The following is a 17,803-nucleotide window of genomic DNA, read 5'->3' as shown; positions in this document are numbered from 1 at the left end:
GGAACAAAAGAAAAGAAAATATGCTTTAGAACACCAAAAGCTACCAAAAGAAACGTAAGTGTGTATGTTTGATCAGACAGTTATTGTTTAACAAGTGAGTATACGGTCCTTTGCTGCTATAAATGGGCCCTTGGTTTTTGTGTTTGTATTACTCATGACTCATGTGTATCTGCTTGTTTGTCATACCTGCGAGCAGTATGCTGGTCGTCTGCTCTGAAGGTGTAATAGAGTGTTTTTTTATGGTAAAGTTGGAAAACACTGTCTGTGTCTTCGCCCTCTGAACGATCGGGCAGCTTCACAGTAAAACCCTGCAGAGTAAGACTTTCAGATGCCACCTTATCCTGCCGACAAATAAAAAAAAAAAGAGCGATATCAAATGTGCACTATACATGGCAATGCCAATGCAAAATAAAAAGTTTGAAAACACAAAAGTACAACATTGTTTTTGTTATGGTCAGGGTACCCTCACCTTTTCACCAATGATTGGTGATCATCATTTTTGATACTTGATAATGATTTAAAAAATATATTTCATGAGTTCGCCTGCCCATATAATCTTTGAGTGATAAAGGGTAAACGTGTGTGGGTTGCTGTCTGAAAAGGAGGCGCTCAAGGAAGAGACTCGACTCTAGCTCTAAATGTACCCCCCCAAGGGACTACTTCCTATGTGGAGGAAGCTATAGGGCAAGAACTCTTCGAAGATTGAGGATGGAGATGGGGAGGTGGAGGGATGCCGTAAAGACTGTTGCTAGATTGAGGTAAGCGGCGGCTTATATACTCTGCAGCCTGCAGGTGAATTGACAGATTAGATGAGCAAGCTCCTCTTAAACTTTAGTTTAAGAACTCGTTTGTAGAGATAGCACTCTCAAAGAGAAATTTCTAGAAAATGTTTTATTTACTTTTCTAGGCCTGGAAATCACAGTTTTAAAATTCCCTGATAGTTCCAGGGAATTCCCTGATAGTTCCAGGGAATCAAGACCATGGGAACACTACAGTAAATGGTACCTACAGGAGTAATGCAATAGAAACTACACTGTGGCGTGTGTGTGTGTAAGCGAGTGTGAGTCTAGTCTTTGTGCTGGTGTGGGAGACTCTGGGCCCCCTCACCTCTCGTGCTTTAAAGGTGTAGAGCACCTTGTCTTTGAGCAGGAACCACAGCCTCTTCCACTTCCTTTTGCTCTTTTTGCGCCTCTGCAGACTGCCGCTCATAGTGGACCCCTCTGCACCAACAGACACCTGCACACAAACATATGTTTTTAAAGAGACAAAAGGTGGATTTATGTTCTAGGTTTAGACAGAAAAATACGAGAAAGGGCAGAGAGTAAACAGGGTGGCACACCGGACGAGATGCGCCATGGCGCTACTATATAGCTCCTGATGAGATTTAAGGTGGATGAGTTTTAACTTTACACTGTCTCCAATAAAGAAAGATTATTTTGATGGAAGAATAAATCGTTATTGAACTTCAAACAATTAATTTATTACACTGGTAAATCTGGTAATATTAAAGAGTACAGTTGAAGTCAGAAGTTTACATACAGTACACTTAGGTTGAAGTCATTAAAACACATTTTTTTAACAACTCCACAGATTTAATATTAGTAAACTATAGTTTTGGCAAGTCATTTAGGACATCCACTTTGTGCATGACACAAGTAATTTTTCCAACATTTGTTTACAGACAGATTGTTTCACTTTTAATTGACTATATCACAATTCCAGTAGGTCAGAAGTTTACATACATTAAGTTAACTGTGCCTTTAAGCAGCTTGGAAAATTCCAGAAAATGATGTCAAGCCTTTAGACAATTAGCCAGTTAGCTTCTGATAGGAAGTGTACTGAATTGGAGGTGTACCTGTGGATGTATTTTAAGGCCTACCTTCAAACTCAGTGCCTCCTTGCTTGACAACATGGGAAAATCAAAAGAAATCAGCCAAGACCTCAGAAAACAAATTGTGGACCTCCACAAATCTGGTTCATCCTTGGGAGAAATTTCCAAATGCCTGAAGGTACCACGTTCATCTGTACAAACAATAGTACGCAAGTATAAACACTATGGGATCACACAGCCATCATACCACTCAGGAAGGGTACGCATTCTGTCTCCTAGAGATGAACATAGTTTTGTGCGAAAAGTACAAATCAATCCCAGAACAACAGCAAAGGACCTTGTGAAGATGCTGGAGGAAACAAGTAGACAAGTATCTATATCCACAGTAAAACGAGTCCTATATCAACGTAACCTGAAAGGCTGCTCAGCAAGGAAGAAGCCACTGCTCCAAAACCGCCATAAAAAAGCCAGACTACAGTTTGCAAGTGCACATGGGGACAAAAATCTTACTTTTTGGAGAAATGTCCTCTGGTCTGATGAAACAAAATAATTTGGCCAGAATGACCATCATTATGTTTGGAGGAAAAAGGGTGAGGCTTGCAAGCCGAAGAACACCATCTCAACCGGGAAGCATGGGGGTGGCAGCATCATGTTGTGGGAGTGCTTTGCTGCAGGAGGGACTGGTGCACTTCATAAAATAGATAGCATCTTGAGGAAGGAAAATTATGTGGATATATTGAAGCAACATCTCAAGACATCAGCCAGGAAGTTAAAGCTCGGTCACAAATGGGTCTTCCAAATGGACAATGACCCCAAGCATACCTCCAAAGTTGTGTAAAAATGACTTAAAGACAACAAAGTCAAGGTGTTGGAGTGGCCAACACAAAGCCCTGACCTCAATCCAATAGAAAATTTGCGGGCAGATCTGAAAAAGCGTGTGCGAGCAAGGAGGCCTACAAACCTGACTCAGTTACATCAGTTCAGGAATGGGCTTGTGGAAGGCTACCAAAAACGTTTGGCCCAAGTTAAACAATTTAAAGGCAATGCTGCCAAATACTAACAAAGTGTATGTAAACTTCTGACCCACTGGGAATGTGATGAAAGAAATAAAAGCTGAAATAAATCATTCTCTTTACTATTATTCTGACATTTCACATTCTTAAAATAAAGTAGTGATCCTAACTGAACCAAAGACAGGGAATGTTTTCTACAATTAAATGTCAGGAATTGTGAAAAACTGAGCTTAAATGTATTTGGCTAAGGTGTATGTAAACTTCTGACTTCAACTGTAACTATCTATTTATTTCACTAATGTAAGCAAGCTTGCCTGACTGGGAATGTTAACCAAACAGACTATTTGATATGTTTGTGTCCCAAACAGCCTATTTTATATGTTTGTGTCTATCTAAAAACAATTTTGGGTTGATTTTAATGGAAAGCTATGTGAATGGCACTCAGTGCCGCAAAATAATTTTGAGCAGCCCCAAAAGTCTGCCTGCAGTGTGTGCAACCTCCCTAAATGGAGAGATGTGTGGTGATAAAGAAGTCTGTGTGTGTGTGAGTGTGTACCTGTGTGAGAGGTGAGGTGCTCTTTTTGTTCCTCCATAGGCTAGGGGGCTGTAGACTTTGGAACACTGCAGAGAGAGGCCTGCTGGCTCTGTGTGTGCGGGGACTAGTGCTCCCACATGTTCCAGGAATATTACCACCTACAAGCACACAGAGACATCAAAACTGAGACAATAAGCAGTACTAAAAACAAGTCTAAGATAAAAGCTTAAACATTTTTTTAAATAAAAGTGATATTGCGTATATAATTTTTCAGACCAATCAGCATCCAAAATAAGTGAACAGTCTAAATCAGGGGTATTCAATTAAAATTTCAAGAGGTCCAGTCTCTACATTTCCTTCCCAGCAAAGGTCTGGAAAATAATAACTTGCATGGTGTCAGTAGTCAATATGGTTTAAAATGTTTTTTTATTTATTTTTTATTATTATTATAACTTTCCACATTGGCAGCAATAGTACTTTGTAAAAAAAAAAAAAATTAAACAGTCAAAATAGGCTCTTCAAAGCAGAGATGAGGACACTGGCCCAGAGACAAAGACAAAGCAGTGGGGTGTGAGGGATCTTTTCTACCAAAAGATTAGGCTAATATATTAGTTCATTTGTCGAGGGCACTTGGATATTAATATTACAAGATAAGATCAACAGCTGGGTGACAGCAGTCCAGTTTTTGCGTTTGAAAATTTCTACATTCTGAATATTTATTTTTAATTATTTTTACATTCAGATACCAATGTATGGGACATAGGAGTACTTCTGACTGAGAAAATATAGGTTATTGTATTGGGGTTCAGGGGTAACCCCTAAGAGAAAATTTAGAAAAATGTAAGTCTGAATGGACAATTTTTATACTTTCCTAAAGTGAGAATCAAATAACAACAAACTAACAATTTACATCTTAAAAAATACTGTTTGCTTAAGTTAAGTATAAATAGGCTTACTATGAAATAATGGGAATGTTCTCATCAGAAGCAGAGAACTCTACTAGCCAGGCTAACTATTTTAATTTTTATTAATTATAATTCAGAGATGATGACATCAATTTTCACAAGATTAAAACAAAAAACTGTTTGTCATGAAAGGCACGTAACATGCTGATTAATAAAGTTCAATTTAGACGGAAAAAGACGTTAGTCTAAAAAGGTGACAAGTAAACTTGTCCTGTCACAAACCTGCTTTAGCTGAACCATCCGAGTCATTTATCAGACAGATGAAAATAGTTTCACTTTGCTTTATTCAAATTTTCTTCATTGTGTTTTAGCGAAAGATGCCAGTCACCATCTACATTGCTGCTGACCGTGTCTCCACTGCTGTTGTTAAAATAACTGCGCTTGGAACCTAATCAGGCTTTATGCGACACCTCGTGTATATTGCGAAGGAGAGAGGCAACACACATGGAGCGGGAAATGAAGCGTGTTTAGTGCTTGAGAAAAAGATGATATAGCGCTGATCACCCCTGAGTGCTTGTGGTGTGAATAGCTCAGTTGTTTTGATGCACTGCTCACTAAAACTGTAGAAATGTTAAGATAGGGCAACCGTTATCATTATCTCGTGGTCCGGATGGAACCAAGCCGAGGTCTGGACTCAGACTGCTAATTGGTGGCCGCTGGTCTAAATGAATAATTTGTGTACTATCTCCAACCCTAAATTCATGTTTAAAAAAAAAAAAAAAAAGTCTTCCTAAAGTATTTCTGGTAAGTGTGTTTTCTGGAAAGTGTTCATAAAGTCTGTACAAAATTCTTAAAATTGTTGTCACTCAGACTTGCCTCTCTTTTTGAGCTCGGCATAGCAGTGGTCGCACACTTTAGCCATCCTGTCCTTCAGATACTTCAGTGGATACCTGTTTCGTGAGCAGGAACGACACACCACCTAAGAATGAGAGGAACACAGCTCAGATGAATAATGCAGATTTATTTTTTTATGGATTGAAATAGATTAAATGATATAGGTTTTTCCAAGGCTAAAGCCAGTGTGCAGATAGGGCCTGTATATACTATAATATATTATATAAATACCATAATGCTGATATATATGATATAATTTAATTTAATTATAACAAATGAGATGTACACAAGATTGCTAAAATTACATTAAACATTAACTCAAAATTCAGCTAAGAAAATAAATATTAATAAATAAAAATTTAAAATGACAAAAAAGGTCTTAATAATATATCAACTGTACATGTACAACTAAAAATATTTAAGTTTTGTTCAAATGTCTATGTACCTTTTGGAGTCACTGTAAAAACTATTTCTGAGTACTTTAGTGTAAATCGAAACATATTGCTATAACCCTGAAGATGTTATAGTTTATTGAAAAGAACAGAATATCAAATATCATGCTGCTGGCGGCAATGTTATACCTTTCCACATGCATTGCAGTAATGCCGTCGCAGTGTTAGGCTGAAGTCAGAAGTGCAATTCATGCACATCATCACATGTGATATAGGAACCAGCACAGGTGCAGCCTCTCCCAGAGACATCCACAATTTTTCTCTCGCCTGTGAATGGGCAAATGAACAGTAATGCCTTATGACAAAAGGTTTCATATCTTGCCACATTAAATTGTTTAACTGCCTTAATTTCTAATATTCTTTCTCGTATCCCAGCTTAATATGCAGAGTCAACTGTAAGTAAGCCATTTGCAGGGTGATTTCACCTAAAAGTGTAACACAGTGACTCTGTTGTGCTTTCAAAACATTGCTTTGTTTGTTTGAACGGCCTGTCCAGCCCGACACAGCAATATTGGCTCAACCAATGGCATGAGTTTGGACGGGATTATCTGTTTGTAATACCAGTGGAAGATGTGGGATTTTTGGAATCTGTTTAAAAACAGTGATTATTCTTGCAATTGCGTTTGGTGATGCTAGTGTATCAATAATTAAAGGAAATTACACCTTGACCTTTATCTGTATTAAACCTTTTTATATCACAGGGCTATTGAATGCTTGATTCTGATTGGTTGACAGACGTTCTAAGTGTGCAATTATTTTTTAGTAAATGCACAGCTATAAAGTAGTTCCAGGTCTTGACCGTATAATGGCTCCATATGACTTCGCCAATTTACTTCAGTTATTTCAAAGAGCTGTACAGGCTACCATAGCAAAATAATTAAATAAAACAAAGACACTGGCTAAGTAAATCAGATAAGAATAACAAACAATTACTATTGAGAATTTTCCCACACCTCACTAGAACAGCTGAAGGTGTTGAGGCCTGCGGCATGATCTGCTATAGCCCGGCTCAGCGTGTGGAACCAGTCCTCTCTCTCTCCTAAAGAACTATCAGATAAGAAAAAGAGCGTGAGAGAGTGATAGAGTGCTTGAAGTGACTGTATTACACTAGTACACACAGTACAGACACATGCAAACTGTTATGGAAATTCCCTTTACCTCGCAGAGAGGGTTATGGTAACATCACTGACTTCTATCCTGAGTGTGTTGAGCACATTGTCTAAGACAGGTTTACTGACCTGTAGAAACATGGAATCACACATTCAGCTTAAAATACAACTAAGCCCGAAAGTTCATCATAGTACAATTTCAATCACACCAAATCTAATGAATTCAACCAACTGTGCTAACTGCGCTTACCTTCATCCCACTTAGAGTGAGTGTGTTCTTCAATCGGTATTTGCCATCTTGCTGTGGGTAGGTGTACAGCATTACATCATTCATCTGAAACACAAACACACACACTTTATGTACAGATGTACAAATGAGATCTATGTACAGTAACTAACTATGCACAATTTTTATTTTTTATTGTTATTTTTATTTATTATTTTTATTGAATAATGTGTATCTATATAGTGCGTATTGTATACTGTACAGTGTATGTTATTATTTGTATATTGTTGAGTGTAATTATGTGTATATCAGATGTTTAAATTGTGTTGTGTTAATTTGATGTTATTGTAAATTGGTATATGTCTCATCACTGTCACGACTGCTATGTTGATCGGAACTGCACCCAAGAATTTCACACACCATTGCACTTGTGTATATGGCTGTGTGACAATAAAGTGATTTGATTTGATTTGACAATTCTAAATAACACATAAGCGCAATATGCAGTGTTTCACTATTTAAAGGAATATTCCAGTTTCAAAACAAGTTAAGCTCAATCGACAGTATTTGTGGCATAATATTGATTACCACGCAAATTCATTTCGACTCGTTCCTCCTTTTCTTTAAAAAAGCACAAATCTGGGTTATATTGAGGCACTTAACAAGGCCCATTTTTGGAGGGTTTAAAAGGAGAAATTAAAAAAAATAATTTTTTTGTGGTTATCAATATTATGCCACAAATGCTGTCGACTGAGCTTAAGTTGTACTGAAACCAGAATATTCATTTAACTGATGAGTGAAATAATTCATATATACTCTGTTCTATAATTTATGTGTATTAAAATGAGTCACAAAAGGGTAGTTCAGGCTGAATTCTGTTTGAATGAGCCTTGCTCGAAGCTAAGGTAAAATAGCCAAATACACACACCTGCTACTGCACATCAGCTGAATTATATAGTAATGCACTAAGTTACTACTCTGCTTCGTGTCCTATCTATAAGACACTTACCCATGGTAAAATAACTTTTAAATGCAATTAGCAGAATGTAATGTCCTTTTCTGTAATGTTTATGTCCACCACAAGGGGGAGGTAACGGCTTTAAAAAATCTTTCACGCACATCTCTTTTATTCCTGTCCTTCTCAATAGACATTCTTTCCCAAATTAGCATGTTAAGTTCAGCACTCAACAAATAATTCACACGTTAAATACAATGGGGTGTACTTAATAAAAGGCTTATGGGTTATTTTCTGTGCTCCAGTCCTGACAGTGATGTAGTTGTGCTAAGAACACAAACTCACACCCACAAACAGGCTAGCCACACACTTCAAACCATTGTGTTTGCTCGACAAAACAAAAGTAGTGACATCATCAGATATGCAATGTATGTGCCCCAAACATCCGCAGTTCACAGGCAGGGTCCAGTATTTCATTCTGAACGCTTCTGAGAAAGGCTTTTGGGTGGAGGCAGCAGAACAGAGACAACAAAAAACATCAACACTAACAGCCACAACAACCGTGAAACAGCTGAGAATGCAATAGAAACAAAAAATACTGACGTTAACTAAAATCCTTGCAATTCTCCTGAAACTAGTGTGTGTGTGTCCCTTGAGTGGACCTCTGTGATGAAACAAGGGAGAGAAAACAACATCTTAAGAGTCCCACCAATAAGTTCCACAGAGCTCGAACACATCTACGATAACCACAAAAAACAAGCTGCTGATATGGCTGCACCACAACCTTAAAAGTACTAATGTAGAGATACAATTGTATATGTTATTATTAAAGGATTATTTCATTTGAAATAATAAAAAAAAAACATTCTGTCAGGTTTCAAACCTGTATAACCAACCTGGTCTCATGACAAGTCATAGTAATAGTACAAGATGGCAAAATCGTAAGAAATCATACAAGTTGGCTCATACAAAAACATACAACTTTTAGAGAAAAATAAACGTTATTATGGTTTTTACTATTTTTAACCTCTTACCCAAACCCTAAACCTAACCTTGATTTTAATAGGAAAATAACTTTTGTGTACCACGAAAGAAAGAAAACACTGAGGTTTGGAATGAGAGGAGGGAAGAGTATTACAGGTTATTGACATACATCAGTCATTTGCATTACATAAATATTGAATGAGTAACCAAATTTGTGCACAGATTTGTCCTTAAAATAAAATGTTGGATAGGAGATTTAATAATCTAAAATGTATGCCTGTACTGTATCGATTAAAAGTTTTATTTGTTGATTGATTGGTGTCTATGGAAATTAAAGTCATGCCTTTTCATAGGAAAAAATTAGAGTTGTCATGTTGTAATGTTGGTATAACTTTCTTCTGTGGAACATGAGAATAGAAATTTTGAAGAATCTCAACACTGCTCATTTTTCGATAGAATGAAACTTAACGAGGACTGAATATCTAATCTCTAACATTCAGCCTATCTCCTTTTGGGTTACCCTAAAGAAAGAAAAATAGGTTTGAAGTGACATGAAAGTGAGCAAATGACAACAGATTTTTATTTTATTTGGGAGAACTATCCTTTTAATTTCTGATCCAATTGAGCTCTGTCCAGATGTGTCTCTCACAGCAGGGTTCCTAAACATTTTGACCAATGAATTTCCATGATTTTTTCCTTTCCAAGGGCAGATTTTCCTTTGTATGTCAGGTACCAATCTTTGGAATTACCAGGTTTAAACAAATATGCTTTTTGTAAAAATGACTCCAATAAGACAGAAACTGTATTAAGAAGATTTGAATGCAGCTCAATGGAAGATTTTGGCTTTCTTAGCCCCCATGCAGAACAGAAGAATGTAATGCATATTCACTTTAGAAATTTCCATGACTTTGAAGATTTAGCTAATTTACATAATTGTTTTATCCCTGAAAATTACTTTTTACAAATTACCTCATAAGTCTCCATGATTGTGGCATTCCTGTCTTAGTGATTGCGACGTATTTCTGAGCCAGAAGCAGTCCCTCAGATATATTGTGATTTTTGTAGGGCAACAGTTGAAGATCAGTATGTGCATTGACAGGTGATTTTGACTGAGGAAAAGGCCCTTGGGCATCAGTGTGTGAGTGATTGTTGGTTGGCGATATGTTTTGAGCCGATTCACTTATTACTCGATAAATTATATCTGGATCTCTGAGAGTCATCATTACCAGGAGACCCTCTGACATCATCACATTACACCCAGTCTGTGCTGGACTCTATCACATCAGTCACAAGCTCTTATAAATACGCATCAATCAGAGCTTGATTGATTCAGGGAGGACTAGAGCAAGTGACAGAGAAAACGACAGAGGGAGAGATGGAAGCGAACGGTGAAGAAAGACCCCAGGAGCCAAGAGTGTCATGCGGTTTAAGAAAAAAATTTTTTATGTATGTGTGTGGTTTGAGATAAAACAGGCAGAGAGAGGGACGTGTTTGCTTGGGAGTATCTTTCCATATCTTTCCATACCCGTAGGAAAGAAAATCTCTTCTTCAGACAGCAATGGGATTCAATGGAGAGCAAATGGAAACTTTGGTCTGCTGCTTAGATTATTTTGTCCTCTAGAGTTTCAGCAATGTCACAAACTGTGATCAGATTTCCAAAGATACCACTGTCTTCAATCAAAAGTTAATTTCATATTAAATCATACCGAATCAATTTCAATACTCCAACATTTCCCAAAAGACCAAATTTGATCAACATTACTATCCATGTTCATTTTATTGCTTTATATTCTCATTTGTTTTTATTTTAATTTCTCCTAAAGAATTTAAGGAAAAAAATTGATCCATAAATGAAACTTAATGGAGACCATTTTAAGAAATTTTCCCCTCTGGATACTCAAAGATCTGCTTTTGAGTGCACATCATCTTTTCAAAATGCAAAAATTCTTTGATGCTAAATCTGAACAAAGACCACCAGACCATCATTAAGAACTACCAATAAAACCTTAAACTATCTCCTTAGCAGCGCAACTTGGATGACATCATTAAAGTATCTGGAAAACTACCCAAATTAAAAATAACCAAGCATTGAAGATGTACTGCAGTGATGACATGGCAACTGAATCTTCTGTTCAGGCAAATTTTTTAGTGTTGTTTTTCAGCTGTAGTGCCTCAGTGTTGTTGATCTGTTGTTCTCTGTGGGCCTAGTCCTCAGTGTGCTGTCAGTACAGTCCCTGCACAGGAAGCTGGCATTCAGTGACCTACAGCAGACATCCTGAGGGGAAGTAAGACCCTCGAAAACAAGAGCAACTAAAAGAGGGGTGGGGATGGCCTTGTCCTACAGCTAATGTAGCCTCCAGTGTCTGGAGTAATTCAAACATACACTTAATGCACATATATCCCAGCTTGCTAACTCCCTAGGAACTTAAGACTGGCTGTTTTAAAAGTAATAACTAACTAAATAAGGCCAGAAACATACTCTACGTAAGTACGCAAATGCAGCTTGACCAGTGCATTGCAAGCATGCGGATCCATCTACATTTTTTAACGTGTTCTTGCAGTACTGTGCCAGTAACAAACCTCAGAATAGCGTTACCTTCAAACAACTGTGTCATTAAACTAGATGTGTTATAACCCAGGTACTATAGCTAGTGAGAAACAATGAAAATTTAGCTCATTTGAACTAGCTTGCCCAGACAGATTATTTTCAAACATGCTCTACTATGACAGTACTTGACCTGAAAGAGAAAACTGTCTGTAAAAGAAGACACTAATGCCCGCTATAGCACCCCTTGTGACAACGATCAGAATGCAACACGTACTTGCATTGAATTCTTATCAGAATGTGACAAGGCATGAAATTGAGCTTGTGTAGTTAGAAGTCAATACTATTTTAACTCTCATATACAGTTCATTTATGTAGAGAGGATGCAGTGAGCAAGAGTCAGGTGAGCTTCAAACAGCCATGAAGCTACCAGATTCAGAGGATTTAAATAAAGTAGAGAAGCATGACAAGATACCAGAAAGAGGTGTCTGGGCTGCCGACTTTTACGAGAGACCTTCATCAGAGTGCCCTCCTTGACAAAAACCTGAAAAACACAGATATACCAGTGGCCAGGTGAACTACAGGTGAGGGTGTTTTTTTCATTTGACCCTTTGATGTCTACTAACAGTTACTGATCTTTTAGGTTGTACAGGCAGAAAAAACAAACAACAGTAAACTGTAAACATACATAAATATGAATGGAGTGTAAGTACAGGCTCTGTTCCAAAATTCTAAGGGGCTGTTCAGACCGAGCATGTTCTTACATTAGAAAGGTAAAGACATGTTTAAGACGAAGTGCAACTAGGTTCAAAGCTGAAGTTCTTTTAACTTGACACAGCATTAAAAATTGCACTCCTGTACAAGAAAAAACTGCGGGACAATTACAAACCAACGCAGACAGATGCAAAAACGTGTTCAGTTTTTGAAAGGTCTCTAAGGCATCATCATATATGTCCTTTGCAGAGTAGATAATCCCATAATGTATTGTGACAAGCTTAGTGAATAAAATATATACAAGAAGGTGAATCAAGCATGAGAAATATTGATTTTAAATACAGAGTACTGATAATTCATTTAATACAGAAAAGTATTGATAAATTGAATTTAACTAAACATGGACATTTTTAGGCAATATTTGAGTGAGATATTTTTGAAAGCTTATAGGAGCATTGTGTTGTTAGATTAGCAACGTGCTAATGACAAACTACTGAAATCAATAGTAAGTCAAGTTTCCTGTGTGCTTCACTTGTATTTCTATTTGCGAGTTGCTACTTATGTAGAGCATTCCAATTCTGTCACTAATGACCAATTTCAGATAGGATGCAGGCAGTAGGCAGCAATGCAGCTCACTACGTTTTGGAACAGAGCCCCAGAGTACTGAGCTGAGTTTACCCTTCCTGGTTGAAGAAGGTCTCTTTTGCCTTTCACGCTGTAGTCAATGTGGACCAAACGAAGCAAGTTCTCCTGCGATTGCAAGGGACAGACACAGAGAGAAAGAGGAGAAGATAATTAGAAAATGAGAATGCCTTTCTTTGTGTTTGTTAGATCCATTTGATTTCTTACTAGATCTCTCTCTATCAAGAAATATCAGATTTTGGTGTGATATTGAAAATCAGTCAACACTTTGTCATATTAACTTTTCTAACATAAAAGAAACAGAGGCAGGGGAAGAGCAGGGGCGAAGCCTACTCATAAGAATTTTGTAAATATACAGGTGCATCTCAATAAATTAGAATGTCGTGGAAAAGTTCATTTATTTCAGTAATTCAACTCAAATTGTGAAACTCGTGTATTAAATAAATTCAATGCACACAGACTGAAGTAGTTTAAGTATTTGGTTCTTTTAATTGTGATGATTTTGGCTCACATTTAACAAAAACCCACAAATTCACTATCTCAAAAAATTAGAATATGGTGACATGCCAATCAGCTAATCAACTCAAAACACCTGAAGAGGTTTCCTGAGCCTTCAAAATGGTGTCTCAGTTTGGTTCACTAGGCTACACAATCTGCTGATCTGACAGTTGTCCAGAAGACAATCATTGACACCCTTCACAAGGAGGGTAAGCCACAAACATTCATTGCCAAAGAAGCTGGCTGTTCACAGAGTGCTGTATCCAAGCATGTTAACAGAAAGTTGAGTGGAAGGGAAAAGTGTGGAAGAAAAAGATGCACAACCAACCGAGAGAACCGCAGCCTTATGAGGATTGTCAAGCAAAATCGATTCAAGAATTTGGGTGAACTTCACAAGGAATGGACTGAGGCTGGGGTCAAGGCATCAAGAGTCACCACACACAGATGTGTCAAGGAATTTGGCTACAGTTGTCGTATTCCTCTTGTTAAGCCACTCCTGAACCACAGACAACGTCAGAGGCATCTTACCTGGGCTAAGGAGAAGAAGAACTGGACTGTTGCCCAGTGGTCCAAAGTCCTCTTTTCAGATGAGAGCAAGTTTTGTATTTCATTTGGAAACCAAGGTCCTAGAGTCTGGAGGAAGGGTGGAGAAGCTCATAGCCCAAGTTGCTTGAAGTCCAGTGTTAAGTTTCCACAGTCTGTGATGATTTGGGGTGCAATGTCATCTGCTGGTGTTGGTCCATTGTGTTTTTTGAAAAGCAAAGTCACTGCACCCATTTACCAAGAAATGTTGGAGCACTTCATGCTTCCTTCTGATGACCAGCTTTTTAAAGATGCTGATTTCATTTTCCAGCAGGATTTGGCACCTGCCCACACTGCCAAAAGCACCAAAAGTTGGTTAAATGACCATGGTGTTGGTGTGCTTGACTGGCCAGCAAACTCACCAGACCTGAACCCCATAGAGAATCTATGGGGTATTGTCAAGAGGAAAATGAGAAACAAGAGACCAAAAAATGCAGATGAGCTGAAGGCCACTGTCAAAGAAACCTGGGCTTCCATCCCACCTCAGCAGTGCCACAAACTGATCACCTCCATGCCACGCCGAATTGAGGCAGTAATTAAAGCAAAAGGAGCCCCTACCAAGTATTGAGTACATATACAGTAAGTGAACATACTTTCCAGAAGGCCAACAATTCACTAAAAATGTTTTTTTTTATTGGTCTTATGATGTATTCTAATTTTTTGAGATAGTGAATTGGTGGGTTTTTGTTAAATGTGAGCCAAAATCATCACAATTAAAAGAACCAAAGACTTAAACTACTTCAGTCTGTGTGCATTGAATTTATTTAATACACGAGTTTCACAATTTGAGTTGAATTACCTGAAATAAATGAACTTTTCCACGACATTCTAATTTATTGAGATGCACCTGTACATACAGTTGTGCTCAAAAGTTTGCATACCCTTGGAGAATTGGTAATATATGTACCATTTTTAGAGAAAACATGAGTGAGAAGGCAAAACACATTTCTTTTATTTCTTATGGGATTCATATTCAACTGTAGGTTATAACAGAATGTCACATCATAAACAAAACATGGCAACAAAGAAAAAAATGAAATGACCCCTGTTCAAAAGTCTTCATACCCTTAGTTCTTAATACTGTGTATTGCCCCCTTTAGCATCAATGACAGCGTGCAGTCTTTTGTAATAGTTGTCTATGAGGCCCCAAATTCTTGCAGGTGGTATAGCTGCCCATTCATCTTGGCAAAATGCCTCCAGGTCATGCAAAGTCTTTGGTCATCTTGCATGAACCACACGTTTGAGATCTTCCCAGAGTGGCTCGATGATATTAAGGTCAGAAGACTGTGATGGCCACTCCAGAACCTTCACCTTTTTCTGCTGTAACCACTGGAGGGTCAACTTGGCCTTGTACTTAGGGTTATTGTCGTGCTGGAAAGTCCAAGAGCATCCCATGCGCAGCTTTCGTGCAGAAGAATGCAAATTGTCTGCCAGTATTTTCTGATAACATGCTGCATTCATCTTGTCATCAATTTTCACAAGATTCCCGTGCCTTTAGTGCTCACACACCCCCAAAACGTCAGTGAGCCACCACCATGCTTCACAGTGGGTATGGTATTCTTTTCACTATAGGCCTTGTTGACCCCTCTCCAGACATAGCGCTTATGGTTGTGACCATAATTATAGTGTGCCAGAAGCTGTGAGGCATGTCATGGTGTTGTCATTTGTGGCACTGGCATAGTAAAGGCTTCTTTCTGGCAACTCGACCATGCAGCTCATTTTTGTTCAAGTATCGTCGTATTGTGCTCTTTGAAACAACCACACCGTCTTTTTCCAGAGCAGCCTGTATTTCTCCTGAGGTTACCTGTGGGTTTTTCTTTGTATCCCGAACAATTCTTCTAGCAGTTGTGGCTGAAATCTTTCTTGGTCTACCTGACCTTGGCTTGGTATCAAGAGATCCCCGAATTTTGCTCTTCTTAATAAGTGATTGAACAGTACTGACTGGCATTTTCAAGGCTTTGGATATTTTTTTAAATCCTTTTCCATCTTTATAAAGGTCCATTACCTTGTTACGCAGGTCTTTTGACAGTTCTTTTCTGCTCCCCATGGCTCAGTATCTAGCCTGCTCAGTGTATCCACGTGAGAGCTAACAAACTCATTGACTATTTATACACAGACACTAATTGCAATTTAAAAAGCCACAGGTGTGGGAAATTAACCTTTAATTGCCATTTAAACCTGTGTGTGTATCACCTTGTGCGTGTATAACAAGGCCAAACATTCAAGGGTATGTAAACTTTTGATCAGGGCCATTTGGGTGATTTCTGTTATCATTATGATTTAAAAAGGAGCCAAACAACTATGTGATGATAAATGGCTTCATGTGATCACTATCCTTAAATAAAAGACAGTTTTTTTGCATGATCAGTCATATTTTCAAAATCAATGCCAAAATTTCACAATTTCTGCCAGGGTAAGCAAACTTTTGAGTACAACTGTATCTATATATATATAGAAAATAATATGAAAGAAATATAGAAACAACATAAATGGACTACAACACAGATGTATGTTTGTTCTCTCAAAGCCACATACACACACAAGTTGCTTTTGAGAACTCAAAAAGGGAAGAGGGAAAGGGAAGTGCTGTTTCATAGTGAACAGCTGTAGGGATTCTGTGTCTGTCTGTGACTATGTGTGTGTGTTTGGGGATGCCTCTGTGTTTCACTAATTCAGACTGGCTTTTTCACACTGGTGTCTTTGTTTCTGGACACCTGGGACACTTTGTTGACATAATTTCTCCTCACTGCTGTTTCATCATGCATTAACAATTAAACACACTCTCTCACACACAGAACTCACCCCGTGTTTTAGATTGTCATTAACCTGGTCTGCAACCTCTGACACGATTACCAGCGCAGCTGTTAATAAAAAATAACAATCACAACCATAATTTGTGTTTACACAGCTGAAAAATTCTAAATGTACATCATTGTGTAGCAAGTGTGTATGTAAGAAAGAGGGACTGTTAATGAAAGCTGGGTAGGAAAACAACAGTACCTTTTGTGTCTTCATACTCTTTTGAATCAGGGGAGAGGTTGTTTAAGTAATCTGGAAAGAATGAGATGGAAGGGAAAAGGAAAATAAGATACCATATTATGGAACAACAGACACATTCCAAATTCTCGGTGCATCTAATTTATAGGCTGCCTTATGTTTTGTTAGGGACACATTTCATACGCACACCCTCAATGTTCAAATGAGAACAACCTATCTCTTACACACACTCAGACCAATATAGTGTCAAGGACACCATGATCGCACACTCATATACACAAACACATAGTGTTCACCTGTGAGAAGCATGCGGTACTGGAGGACACGCACAATGACCCGCAGCAGCTGGTGTTTCAAAGGAACATGAACTCCTTCTGCATTCTGCATCTGTTAAGACACACACAAACCAGCCTGCATATTATAAATGGCTTCAAATGTCCCCAAACACATTATACATAAGCATATTTTAAATGTAATAAAATAGGCACATCCTGTATACACACATGCAAATAGCAGCATACTACATTAACATAGCTCTGCGCATATTATATTAAATAAATAAACAGGATAGACACAAAACAGAAAAATCACAAATAAGATGTCTTTATTATTTCATTTGTTTCTACTAGTCAGAAATCAGATTGAGTTCAAAGAGACACTTTTGCTTAAATCTGATTCTCAGATTTTTCTCCTGAGAAAAAAGAGCCCTGTAATCTCAGATGTGTCTGGAGTTTAAGACGAGAACTGCAATCAAAAGTCAGAGATTTCAGTTTAATTTCATTCTTTCAAAATCAAATTTACACTATCCACGTTTTACAGCTCTACACTGTATGGCAACAATAAATCTCATTATTCATTCCTTTTTTTTTTCTTTTTTTTTTTTTAGGAATTTTGGAAGAAACATCTGAGAGAAAGCTGATA

General features: G+C 37.8%; 1 protein-coding gene across 2 annotated transcripts in view; it reads right to left on the bottom strand.

Annotated features, from left to right (window-relative positions):
• The window catches only part of LOC127428383 (FYVE, RhoGEF and PH domain-containing protein 5-like), a 70,001-nt gene that overhangs the window by 3,139 nt on the left and 49,059 nt on the right, over positions 1-17,803 (bottom strand). The window contains exons 8-20 of one of the 2 annotated variants that reach the window (XM_051676737.1): positions 17,179-17,269; positions 16,886-16,936; positions 16,688-16,746; positions 12,842-12,913; positions 11,925-11,993; positions 6,990-7,073; positions 6,789-6,868; positions 6,584-6,677; positions 5,760-5,897; positions 5,161-5,263; positions 3,401-3,537; positions 1,135-1,236; positions 187-341 (exon numbers count right to left, since the gene is read on the bottom strand). In XM_051676737.1, coding sequence (XP_051532697.1) covers positions 187-341; positions 1,135-1,236; positions 3,401-3,537; positions 5,161-5,263; positions 5,760-5,897; positions 6,584-6,677; positions 6,789-6,868; positions 6,990-7,073; positions 11,925-11,993; positions 12,842-12,913; positions 16,688-16,746; positions 16,886-16,936; positions 17,179-17,269 — 1,235 coding nt within the window. Of the gene's footprint in view, positions 1-186; positions 342-1,107; positions 1,237-3,400; positions 3,538-5,160; positions 5,264-5,759; positions 5,898-6,583; positions 6,678-6,788; positions 6,869-6,989; positions 7,074-11,924; positions 11,994-12,841; positions 12,914-16,687; positions 16,747-16,885; positions 16,937-17,178; positions 17,270-17,803 lie in introns of both variants that reach the window. The other variant, XM_051676736.1, reaches the window with a different exon arrangement.

This window comes from Myxocyprinus asiaticus, chromosome 37 (assembly GCF_019703515.2).
Source record: "Myxocyprinus asiaticus isolate MX2 ecotype Aquarium Trade chromosome 37, UBuf_Myxa_2, whole genome shotgun sequence".
NCBI lineage: Eukaryota > Metazoa > Chordata > Actinopteri > Cypriniformes > Catostomidae > Myxocyprinus > Myxocyprinus asiaticus.
Note: the sequence above shows the minus strand (reverse complement) of the source record. Positions and strands in the feature narration are given on the sequence as shown.